General features: G+C 48.2%; 1 protein-coding gene across 3 annotated transcripts in view; it reads right to left on the bottom strand.

Annotated features, from left to right (window-relative positions):
- Window positions 1–12,532, bottom strand: part of PTK2B (protein tyrosine kinase 2 beta) — a 252,387-nt gene that overhangs the window by 66,915 nt on the left and 172,940 nt on the right. For all 3 annotated transcript variants that reach the window (XM_063915028.1, XM_063915029.1, XM_063915027.1), the window contains 5 exons: window positions 12,238–12,378; window positions 11,366–11,440; window positions 10,943–11,044; window positions 9,976–10,093; window positions 3,350–3,389 (listed from right to left, as the gene is read on the bottom strand). In XM_063915028.1, coding sequence (XP_063771098.1) covers window positions 3,350–3,389; window positions 9,976–10,093; window positions 10,943–11,044; window positions 11,366–11,440; window positions 12,238–12,378 — 476 coding nt within the window. The remainder of the gene's footprint in view (window positions 1–3,349; window positions 3,390–9,975; window positions 10,094–10,942; window positions 11,045–11,365; window positions 11,441–12,237; window positions 12,379–12,532) is intronic.

A 12,532-nucleotide genomic window follows, 5' to 3' on the forward strand; every position in this document is an offset into this window, starting at 1 on the left:
TCTGCTCAATAGGGTCTTGGATTGGACGAGGAGTCAGGATACAAAGCAATGGGTAGTTCTGGGGGGGCTTTATATGCAACAATACCCCGAGATCTTCCCCTGGCTTCCCTCTCTCCCTAAGCCCCCTTCCCCTCACCCAACTGTTACCACGACCCTTTCCTTTTGGAAAAAAGCGCGCCGCTGGCCCTTCCTCTCTTCAGAGTTCGGTCCGTTGACCTCTTTTCTAGCCAACCCTGACTTTTTACCTGGCTCAACACTCTCTCACTTTCGCGACTGGGCTCTCGGAGGGCTCTTCAGAGTAGGCCAGCTGGCGACATCCTCGGGAGTTAGGCAGTTTTCGGAAGTACGCTCTAAATGGGGGGTCCCACAACACGATTTTTGGAAATACCTGCAGCTTAGACATTTTTTGTATTCCAAACATAGATATCTTCTAGCCTCTCGGGAAATGACACCGTTTTAGAGATTGTGTGTCTCTACGTGTGACCCCCAGCATACCGTCTCCACACTTTATACACTACTGCAGAGTCCTGGCACTCAGGTGCCTCCACCTTTCCAGTCTGCCTGGGAGAGAGACCTCGGGTTTAAATTATAAGACAGAGAATGGCAGCTGATATTTCTCAAATCCCACAATAGTTCAGTCTGTATCCAAGTGAGAGAAACCCAATACAAACTTTTAATGAGATGGTATAGACACCCCTCCCTCCTCCATTTCATGTACCCCGGAGTGACGGATAGGCGCTGGAGATGCCTCAATACCACCGGTACCCTACTGCACATCTGGTGGAGTTGCTCCTTACTTTGGCCATACTGGGATGATGTAATTTCTATTTCCCAAGACATACTCCGTACTCCCGTACCCTCTGACCCGGCCTTCTGGCTGCTATCCCACTCTTCTATGCCATTGGCTCAGTATAAAACATCACTTCTCCGCCATCTGTCTAATGCAGCACGGGAAGTCATTCCTACTCTATGAAGGTCATCCTCCCCGCCCACAAGGAAAACCTGGTTCACTAGAATCAATTATTACATGAATATGGAGAACATCCTCCTTGTCTCTAGAGACAAACTTACAGAATTCATGGCCACCTGGTTACCTTGGATAGACTATACATCCTCCAAAGAGTACAAAGACTACATCTGGGCCATTAAATGACTTGAGCTTCGTAGTTGATCGACTAAAGAGCCTGCAACTCCTGTCCCCCCTGTCTGAAGGCGCCCTAGGTTTGGTCACACTATGTTTCTCTTCTTCTCTTTCCTTCTTTTCATGTCCTGCCCTTTCCTATAGTTCTTCTATTTTGTTACTAATGTTACTATGATTACATTCATTTTGCAGACACAAAGCGATTAGGTACTGCGATGATTCCACAGTACACCCTTCCACGGCCTACGTCTGGACTGACTTCTACTGTTTAGGGTGGCAAGTTACCCAGCCCCATATGGCTACAATGCAAGTGATGTTAATTGTGTCTTGAAACTTTTCTGTCTAATGGAATGTAATCTTTATATTTTCCTAAATAAAGACAGATTATACAAAAAAAAAGAAACTACATCGTTCGTTGTAAGAGTACGACACGCATGCGCATTGCGCCGCATACGCATGCGCAGAAGTGCCTTTTTTTGCCTAATCGCTGCGCAGCGACCGAAATCTGCTAGCGATCAACTCGGAATAACCCCCTATATTCATGAATTTGTTTTTTTTTACTGTGGATCCTCATCGCAAGTGCTGGGTTATTACCCCATAGACCTATCACCTGTTCTATACAGACATTGGGGGTCATTCCGAGTTGATCGCTCACTGCCGATTTTCGCAGTGCAGCGATCAGGTGAAAAGATGGCATTTATGCGCATGCGTATGCCCCGCAATGCGCACGCGCGACGTACGGGTACAAAGCTCTTTGTGGTTGTGCTCAGGTTCTAGCGAAGTTTTCCTTCGCACTGGCGGTCGCAAGAAGATTGACAGGAAGGGGGCGTTTCTGGGTGTCAACTGACCGTTTTCAGGGAGCGTTTGCAAAAACGCATGCGTGGCTGGGCGTTCGCTGGGCGGGTGTATGACATATACTCTGAGACTGGACAAACTGTTTTTTGCAGAGCTTGGCTGCACATGCGTTCACACTTCTGCTAAGCTAAAATACACTCCCCAGTGGGCGGCGGCATAGCGCTTGCACAGCTGCTAGAACTAGCTAGTGAGCGATCAACTCGGAATTCTCCCTTGTGCTGCCGTTCTGTCCTCCTCAATTTAAAGTGCGGTCGCCTGTTCTAAAACTAGGAACCTCTGCTTACAGTGTTATCTAGTATGGTCTAGGCATAAACCCAGGGGCCAAATGTAATAGAGTGAGTGTTTCAGAAAGTGAGAGATTTGGTAAGGTTTTTCAGGTTTTTTTAAAGTGGCAATCATTTACACTGCAAAACCAGGTTGATCTTGCTGTGTAAATGATTGCCACTTTACAAAAAAACTGCAAAACCTTACCAAATCTCACACTTTTTGAAAAACTCACTGTATTACATTTGGCCCCTGGTGCCCCTTTTCCCGTGCCGCACAACCGTTAACAAATCCTAAAAGTAATATTGTAAAAAAACAAGGGCTCTTAATCTATGGGCCACAAAGCCATTCGTGCAGATATTCTCTTTCCAATGACTGATAAAGTAATTATTTATCAAATTTAATATTATAACATTGTACAAGACCCAAATTCCTGTCCGTTGCGTTTTCTATAAATAATACTTAATTTAGAGAACAGAAAAGTAATTAAATTAAAGAACATTATGAAATAAAATTGGAACAATAGGTCAGAATACTAATTCACAGATTATATAGGTTCGAAAAGAAAGATTAAGCACCCCACATTAAACAATACTTTGCGCCGATTGAGAAAGTAACTGAGACGTGGAACTCACAGTAAAAAAAATAATGTAAAATATAATTTGATGATTTTGATTAAAAAAAAATGAGGAACAAATCTTTACATGAAACAGTTAACAAAACATATCGCTGTACCACACTGCCATCTACAGGTTGTCTTGCAAATTACACATTCGGCAAGAACTACTGTAAATTCGGTGCTAATTGTGGAACCTCACCACTGATACATTATTGTCACGTCACAGCATTACAGCAATCTAGAGCTTATTAATCATTATCTGAGATGACGGACACCATAAACAGAGCGTGGACTCAAGCTCACTGTGGAAATGGCGCTGTATCCATTAGAAAAGAAGTGGGTATTTTGTACGTCAGGCAATGTTCTGGCATAGGGCTCTGGAAGAGGGTGATGTATACAGAGGGGTGTAGTATGGTATGCCGGCGGTCAGGCTCCCGGTGACCAGCATGGGTACTGGAAGATGTACTTACTGAGTAGGGATTCTTGGCAGGCTGATCCGCTTCTCGCTTTCTGGGAGACACAAATTACAGATAAATATAACTGACAATCATATTATGCACCAGATTATATTGTGTAGATTATATCTGTTCAATAGAGAGTGTCATCATTTCACTGTTTATTAGTTACTGCTGGTTATCGTCATATTTGAAGTCACATCAGGGTTTCGTGTCTGTACGGAACCTCTCAGCCCGGGGTCTTGGACCTTTAGAAGGTTATAGGACTGGCGGGTGACTTGTCATTTTTATATCATTTCCACTAGCTGTAACATATCCACACAATGTTAATAATATGTAATATACCTCTCTATCACATCAACAATGAATGAAACAGTTGGTTTCTTTATAGTACTCGCCATGGTATTTTAATGTTGGTAAGAGAAGGCACCTCTGCTAACCAACTATAGGGTACACCAAAGTGGAAAGAGAGGTGAGAAGGTGGGTGATGGTGAACTGGTTGCGATGGAGAAGAAGAACTATCAAGATTATTTGCAACCAGATCCTTCCTCTAATCACCAATACTGTAATATAGCTCCTGATATAGCTACTGAGGTCTGAGCAAGGTCGTTAGTAGAGCAAACCCTACACTACAAACCCAAACCTACTCAACACAACAAATCTGATCCTACTCAGCCCTACGTACCCAATCCTACTCAATGCTTCAGATCCAATCCAAGGATACAAATCCAATCCCAATCAAACACGACAAATCTTATTCTACACAATGCCACACATTCAATCCTATTCAACAGTACAAACCCAATCCTACTCAACACAACAAATCTGATCCTACTCAGCCCTACGTACCCAATCCTACTCAATGCTTCAGATCCAATCCAAGGATACAAATACAATCCCAATCAAACACGACAAATCTTATTCTACACAATGCCACACATTCAATCCTATTCAACAGTACAAACCCAATCCTACTCAAGACTACAGTAAAAAGCTGATCCTACTTAATGCAACAAACCTGATCTTACTCAACATTATGTGCCCAATCATACTCAATGCTACAAATATTATCCTGCTCAACAAATTCGATCCTAATCAATGCTTCAAATTCAATCCAAGTCAACACAACAAATCGGATCCTACTCAATGCCACACATTCAATTCAACTCAACACAACAAACACAATCCTACTCAACACAACAACCCTGATCCTACTGAATACTACAAATACAATCTTACTCAACACAACAACCCTGATTCTACTGAATACTACAAATACAATCTTACTCAACACAACAAACTCTGATCTCACTCAATGCTACAAATCCGATGATACTTAACACTACAAATGTGATACTACTCAACACATTCTACTTAGCAGTTACAGGTACCCTCTTATCCCATTATTATTATTATTACTACAAGAGAAAGATGTCATTACACTCTGGTCTCAACATCAGGGCCAAAAGTTCAGCAATCTGGGGAAGTCTGCATGGGACGTGTAGAGATATATGTGGGGTGTCTGTAGGTCGGCATGGGACATTGGGAGATCTGCGTAGGATGCAGGCAGCACTGTATGTGATGTTGGGAGATGTGCATGTGATGTGGGGAGATCTGCGTGGGAAGAGTGGAAGTCTGTGTGGGATGTGGGGAGGTGTGCATAGGATGCAGCGGGGAGAACTGCTTAGGGTGTCTGGAGGACAGCACGGGACATGGGTTGGTTGGTTGGCATGTGATGTGGGGAGGTTTGCATGGGATGTAGGGAGATCAACATGTGATGTGGGGAGGTCTGCATGTGATGTGGGGAGGTCTGCATGGGATGTAGGGAGATCAACATGTGATGTGGGGAGGTCTGCATGTGATGTGGGGAGGTCTGCATGAGATGTAGGGAGATCAGCATGTGATGTGGGGAGGTCTGCATGGGATGTAGGGAGATCAGCATGTGATGTGGGAGGTCTGCATGGGATGTAGGGAGATCAGCATGTGATGTGGGGAGGTCTGCATGGGATGTAGGGAGATCAGCATGTGATGTGGGAGGTCTGCATGGGATGTAGGGAGATCAGCATGTGATGTGGGGAGGTCTGCATGAGATGTAGGGAGATCAGCATGTGATGTGGGGAGGTCTGCATGGGATGTAGGGAGATCTGCATGTGATGTGGGGAGGTCTGCATGGGATGTAGGGAGATCAACATGTGATGTGGGGAGGTCTGCATGGGATGTAGGGAGATCAGCATGTGATGTGGGGAGGTCTGCATGGGATGTAGGGAGATCAGCATGTGATGTGGGGAGGTCTGCATGGGATGTAGGGAGATCAGCATGTGATGTGGGGAGGTCTGCATGTGATGTAGGGAGATCAGCATGTGATGTGGGGAGGTCTGCATGGGATGTAGGGAGATCAGCATGTGATGTGGGGAGGTCTGCATGGGATGTAGGGAGATCAGCATGTGATGTGGGGAGGTCTGCATGGGATGTAGGGAGATCAACATGTGATGTGGGGAGGTCTGCATGGGATGTAGGGAGATCAGCATGTGATGTGGGGAGGTCTGCATGGGATGTAGGGAGATCAGCATGTGATGTGGGGAGGTCTGCATGGGATGTAGGGAGATCAACATGTGATGTGGGGAGGTCTGCATGAGATGTTGGGAGATCTGCATGGGATGTAGGGAGATCAACATGTGATGTGGGGAGGTCTGCATGGGATGTAGGGAGATCGGCATGTGATGTGGGGAGGTCTGCATGGGATGTAGGGAGATCAGCATGTGATGTGGGGAGGTCTGCATGGGATGTAGGGAGATCAGCATGTGATGTGGGGAGGTCTGCATGGGATGTAGGGAGATCAGCATGTGATGTGGGGAGGTTTGCATGGGATGTAGGGAGATCAGCATGTGATGTGGGGAGATCAGCATGGGATGTAGGGAGATCAGCATGTGATGTGGGGAGGTCTGCATGGGATGTAGGGAGATCAGCATGTGATGTGGGGTGGTCTGCATGAGATGTAGGGAGATCAGCATGTGATGTGGGGAGGTCTGCATGGGATGTAGGGAGATCAGCATGTGATGTGGGGAGGTCTGCATGGGATGTAGGGAGATCAGCATGTGATGTGGGGAGGTCTGCATGAGATGTAGGGAGATCAGCATGTGATGTGGGGAGGTTTGCATGGGATGTAGGGAGATCAGCATGTGATGTGGGGAGGTCTGCATGGGATGTAGGGAGATCAGCATGTGATGTGGGGAGGTCTGCATGAGATGTAGGGAGATCAGCATGTGATGTGGGGAGGTCTGCATGGGATGTAGGGAGATCAACATGTGATGTGGGGAGGTCTGCATGTGATGTGGGGAGGTCTGCATGTGATGTGGGGAGGTCTGCATGGGATGTAGGGAGATCAACATGTGATGTGGGGAGGTCTGCATGTGATGTGGGGAGGTCTGCATGAGATGTAGGGAGATCAGCATGTGATGTGGGGAGGTCTGCATGGGATGTAGGGAGATCGGCATGTGATGTGGGGAGGTCTGCATGGGATGTAGGGAGATCAGCATGTGATGTGGGGAGGTCTGCATGAGATGTAGGGAGATCAGCATGTGATGTGGGGAGGTCTGCATGGGATGTAGGTAGATCAACATGTGATGTGGGGAGGTCTGCATGGGATGTAGGGAGATCAGCATGTGATGTGGGGAGGTCTGCATGGGATGTAGGGAGATCAACATGTGATGTGGGGAGGTCTGCATGGGATGTAGGGAGATCAGCGTGTGATGTGGGGAGGTCTGCATGGGATGTAGGGAGATCAACATGTGATGTGGGGAGGTCTGCATGTGATGTGGGGAGGTCTGCATGAGATGTAGGGAGATCAGCATGTGATGTGGGGAGGTCTGCATGGGATGTAGGGAGATCAACATGTGATGTGGGGAGGTCTGCATGTGATGTGGGGAGGTCTGCATGAGATGTAGGGAGATCAGCATGTGATGTGGGGAGGTCTGCATGAGATGTAGGGAGATCAGCATGTGATGTGGGGAGGTCTGCATGGGATGTAGGGAGATCAGCATGTGATGTGGGGAGGTCTGCATGGGATGTAGGGAGATCAGCATGTGATGTGGGGAGGTCTGCATGGGATGTAGGGAGATCAACATGTGATGTGGGGAGGTCTGCATGGGATGTAGGGAGATCAGCATGTGATGTGGGGAGGTCTGCATGGGATGTGGGGAGATCTGTGTGGGATGTAGGGAGATCTGTGTGGAATGTGGAGAGATCCATGTGTGATGTTAAGGAGATCTGCGTGGGATATGGGAAGATCTGCGTGGGATGTGGGGAGATCTATGTGGGATGTAAGGAGATCTGCGTGGGATGTCGGGAGATCTGCGTGGGATGTCGGGAGATCTGCGTGGGATGTAGGGAGATCTGCGTGAGATGTCGGGAGATCTGCGTGGGATGTCGGGAGATCTGCGTGAGATGTCGGGAAATCTGTGTGGGATGTCGGGAGATCTGTGTGGGATGTAGGGAGATCTGTGTGGAATGTAGGGAGATCTGTGTGGGATGTAGGGAGATCTGTGTGGAATGTAGGGAGAGCTGTGTGGAATGTGGAGAGATCTATGTGTGATGTAAGGAGATCTGCGTGGGATGTGGGGAGATCTGCATGGGATGTCGGGAGATCTGCGTGGGATGTGGGGAGATCTGCGTGGGATGTGGGGAGATCTGTGTGGAATGTAGGGAGAGCTGTGTGGGATGTAGGGAGATCTGCGTGGGATGTCCGGAGATCTGCGTGGGATGTAGGGAGATCTGCGTGGGATGTAGGGAGATCTGCGTGGGATGTAGGGAGATCTGTGTGGAATGTAGGGAGAGCTGTGTGGAATGTGGAGAGATCTATGTGTGATGTAAGGAGATCTGCGTGGGATGTGGGGAGATCTGCGTGGGATGTCGGGAGATCTGCATGGGAGGTCGGGGGATCTGCGTGGGATGTCGGAAGATCTGCGTGGGATGTCGGGAGATCTGCGTGGGATGTCGGGAGATCTGCGTGGGATGTGGGGAGATCTGCGTGGGATGTGGGGAGATCTGCGTGGGGATGTGGGGAGATCTGCGTGGGATGTAGGGAGATCTGCGTGGGATGTAGGGAGATCTGCGTGGGATGTGGGGAGATCTGTGTGGGATGTCGGGAGATCTGTGTGGGATGTCGGGAGATCTGCGTGGGATGTAGGGAGAGCTGCGTGGGATGTAGGGAGAGCTGCGTGGGATGTAGGGAGAGCTGCGTGGGATGTCGGGAGATCTGCGTGGGATGTAGGGAGATCTGCGTGGGATGTCGGGAGATCTGCGTGGGATGTCGGGAGATCTGCGTGGGATGTAGGGAGATCTGCGTGAGATGTCGGGAGATCTGCGTGGGATGTCGGGAGATCTGCGTGAGATGTCGGGAAATCTGTGTGGGATGTCGGGAGATCTGTGTGGGATGTAGGGAGATCTGTGTGGAATGTAGGGAGATCTGTGTGGGATGTAGGGAGATCTGTGTGGAATGTAGGGAGAGCTGTGTGGAATGTGGAGAGATCTATGTGTGATGTAAGGAGATCTGCGTGGGATGTGGGGAGATCTGCATGGGATGTCGGGAGATCTGCGTGGGATGTGGGGAGATCTGCGTGGGATGTGGGGAGATCTGTGTGGAATGTAGGGAGAGCTGTGTGGGATGTAGGGAGATCTGCGTGGGATGTCCGGAGATCTGCGTGGGATGTAGGGAGATCTGCGTGGGATGTAGGGAGATCTGCGTGGGATGTAGGGAGATCTGTGTGGAATGTAGGGAGAGCTGTGTGGAATGTGGAGAGATCTATGTGTGATGTAAGGAGATCTGCGTGGGATGTGGGGAGATCTGCGTGGGATGTCGGGAGATCTGCATGGGAGGTCGGGGGATCTGCGTGGGATGTCGGAAGATCTGCGTGGGATGTCGGGAGATCTGCGTGGGATGTCGGGAGATCTGCGTGGGATGTGGGGAGATCTGCGTGGGGATGTGGGGAGATCTGCGTGGGATGTAGGGAGATCTGCGTGGGATGTAGGGAGATCTGCGTGGGATGTGGGGAGATCTGTGTGGGATGTCGGGAGATCTGTGTGGGATGTCGGGAGATCTGCGTGGGATGTAGGGAGAGCTGCGTGGGATGTAGGGAGAGCTGCGTGGGATGTAGGGAGAGCTGCGTGGGATGTCGGGAGATCTGCGTGGGATGTAGGGAGATCTGCGTGGGATGTAGGGAGAGCTGTGTGGAATGTGGAGAGATCTATATGTGATGTAAGGAGATCTGCGTGGGATGTAGGGAGATCTGCGTGGGATGTAGGGAGAGCTGTGTGGAATGTGGAGAGATCTATGTGTGATGTAAGGAGATCTATGTGTGATGTAAGGAGATCTGCGTGGGATGTGTGGAGATCTGTATGGGATGTAGGGAGATCTGTGTGGAATGTGAGGAGCTCTCAGTGACATGTGCAGAGGTCTGTGTGGCACGTGGGGGAATTTTATGGTGGGTAGGTGTGCTCACGGGGGGCATACTGCGGCATGTCGTGGAATGCTGGAGCAAGTGAGGAGCATGTGGAGGAGTTTTGCGATGACTGATTATGAAATAAAGGCTGCCCCTCACTGCATTACTCGGAAGATGAAGGACGTCTTCCTGTGATTTCCTCACCTTTCCCGGGATAGACAATCACAGACTCTTTGAATTCATTATGTAACCGGCAGTATCCGTCAATGAGGTCAGCCATGTTTTCAGCCACCGCCAGTGAAGAGGTTTTGATAGCTAATGGCTTAAGAAATACAAATAGATCATATTAGTCAGTGGTTTATCGTAGAACCATCAATACTTACAGCTAATGCAATCAGTAATGTAGATGGGAACTATGGCCCTCATTCCGAGTTGTTCGCTCGTTATTTTTCTTTGCATCGGTGCGATAAGTCGCAAACTGCGCATGCGCAATGTTCGCAGTGCGTCTGCGCCAAGTAAATTAGCACAAAAGTTTGGTATTTTACTCACGGCTTAACGAAGATTTTTCTTCGTTCTGGTGATCGTAGTGTGATTGACAGGAAGTGGGTGTTTCTGGGCGGAAACTGACCGTTTTATGGGAGTGTGTGAAAAAACGCAGGCGTTTCAGGGAAAAACGCGGGAGTGTCTGGAGAAACGGGGGAGTGGTTGGGCGAACGCTGGGTGTGTTTGTGACGTCAAACCAGGAACGAAACTGACTGAACTGATCGCAGTGGCAGAGTAAGTCTGGAGCTACTCAGAAACTGCACAGAAATTTCTATTCGCTATTCTATTCGCAATTCTGCAAACCTTTCGTTCGCAATTCTGCACAGCTAAGATTCACTCCCAGTAGGCGGCGGCTTAGCGTGTGCAAAGCTGCTAAAAGCAGCTAGCGAACGAACAACTCGGAATGAGGGCCTATGGCTGAAGAGAGAAAGGAGGCCAAATTGTTACAACACTTTTTATTTCTTGGCAAAGCAAAAGCATTCATGAACTTTTTCTTTGTGTCCTAACTAAAAAGGATTAGATTGTAAGCTTAATAGACAAGGAAACATTCTCCGTACAGCGCTGTGTGTAACTGTATGCAATGCTCAATTACAAGCCCTACCCGCTATATAATGAGCTGTGAGCTTACCTGGGGGGCTCCGGATACACCCAGCAGCAGCAGTGCCCGCCCGTCATCCAGTAGCGAGCACTTGATGGATTTAATCTGTTTAAATTCTGCAAAACACGTGGGCTGTAGGGAGAGAGAGCGCAGAGGTTACTGACTGCAATGCTGATCGCACAGTAGTGTCGGCAATGTAGAGTCGGCACAGTAGCCCGATCCGCCAGTGGGTGCCGGGCAATGACCAGAAGTGGGCACGCAGCTGGCACATGGCTACGGTTTCAGTGATCTGCTGGAACACAGGCTAAGTATAAACAGAAGCAGATTACGTGTGGACCATTCCAGGTTTTCCCAGACTAGTGTCAGTGCACAACAGGGATTTTATAAACCAATAAACTTAATTCCACACGCTCACATTTGGCTGCTAGGTGAAATGCTCTGAATTCTGCTCACCTTGGAGTCTTTTGCTGTCAGCTGTCGGATTCCTTTGGGGCTAATGACCACGTCCACCGTGATGCTCCAACCTTGCTGAAGAGAAAACGCTGTTTAACTTAATCTTTCAGATATAAGTAGACGCCTCCTGCTTGCATTGGTGATCCAAGCCGCAGATACAACAAAGGGTCCAGGAAGTCTCCACCTTCCAATAGAGAAGTCAGGGGAGTTCTTTAAAGGTCCATATCTGGATCCATAACTGCAGGTGGAGATATACAGCGGCAGTTTCTCATTCTTAACGCGTTTCCCTAGGCGCGGTCACCTAGCTTCATCAGAAGTGACCACTAGGTGACCTAGGGAACTGGCGCTGTATATCTCCACCTGCATTTATGGATCCAGATATGGACTTTTATAGATCTCCCCTGACTTCTAAATTTCCAATTGGGACCACACTGCTGACAGCACTATTTGGAAAGCCCAGTGGACGACACACAGATAGCTTGCTTGCTGAGGATTCAAAGTGTACTTGGACAATCATCACCACGGGTAATACCAGCCGAATTATTTGGTGCCCTATTGGGACTATATGCCATTTGTCTGGGATCCAACTGTGGAACTATTATTTGGGCAGTTATATACAAACTTTTGCTTCTCAGTACAATATCTATGGTTTTAAAACAGTGACCTAGTAGGGTCATTTTGTTTATAATCAGTTTATATTGTTGTATGCTGAATAAATTGTTATTTTTTATTTCTCCATCCATTCTTGATGATTGGAGACACAACACAACGCCGGTTCCTTTTTACTTACATATTCTTTTATTCAGTGGGACAGTGCATCTGGTCTTCCTAACTAATTTTTTTGACCCGTCAGTGTGTTACGGTGCACTCACCGCCAGCTCACATCTGTAGGTCTCCTGGTCGATGGAGGTGAAGCTGGACAAGGTGCCCAGGAACCGCATGATACACTCTTCCTCCTTCAGGGACCCGTACTGCTGAAACGTCTGCTGGATCATCTTCCGGAACTGCTTGGGCTGCGCACAGAACAGACACATCTTATTATTGCTGTGCTCTGATTGGTCCCCTCTGTAGGGCAGGAGCATCGCACATGTCATACTCATCATATATATTTGTGTATTTCTTATATGCTGTAAGATACGTATAGCGCATGTGATTATACTGTATATC

The sequence above is a fragment of the Pseudophryne corroboree genome, chromosome 4, assembly GCF_028390025.1.
Source record: "Pseudophryne corroboree isolate aPseCor3 chromosome 4, aPseCor3.hap2, whole genome shotgun sequence".
Taxonomy (NCBI): Eukaryota; Metazoa; Chordata; class Amphibia; order Anura; family Myobatrachidae; genus Pseudophryne; species Pseudophryne corroboree.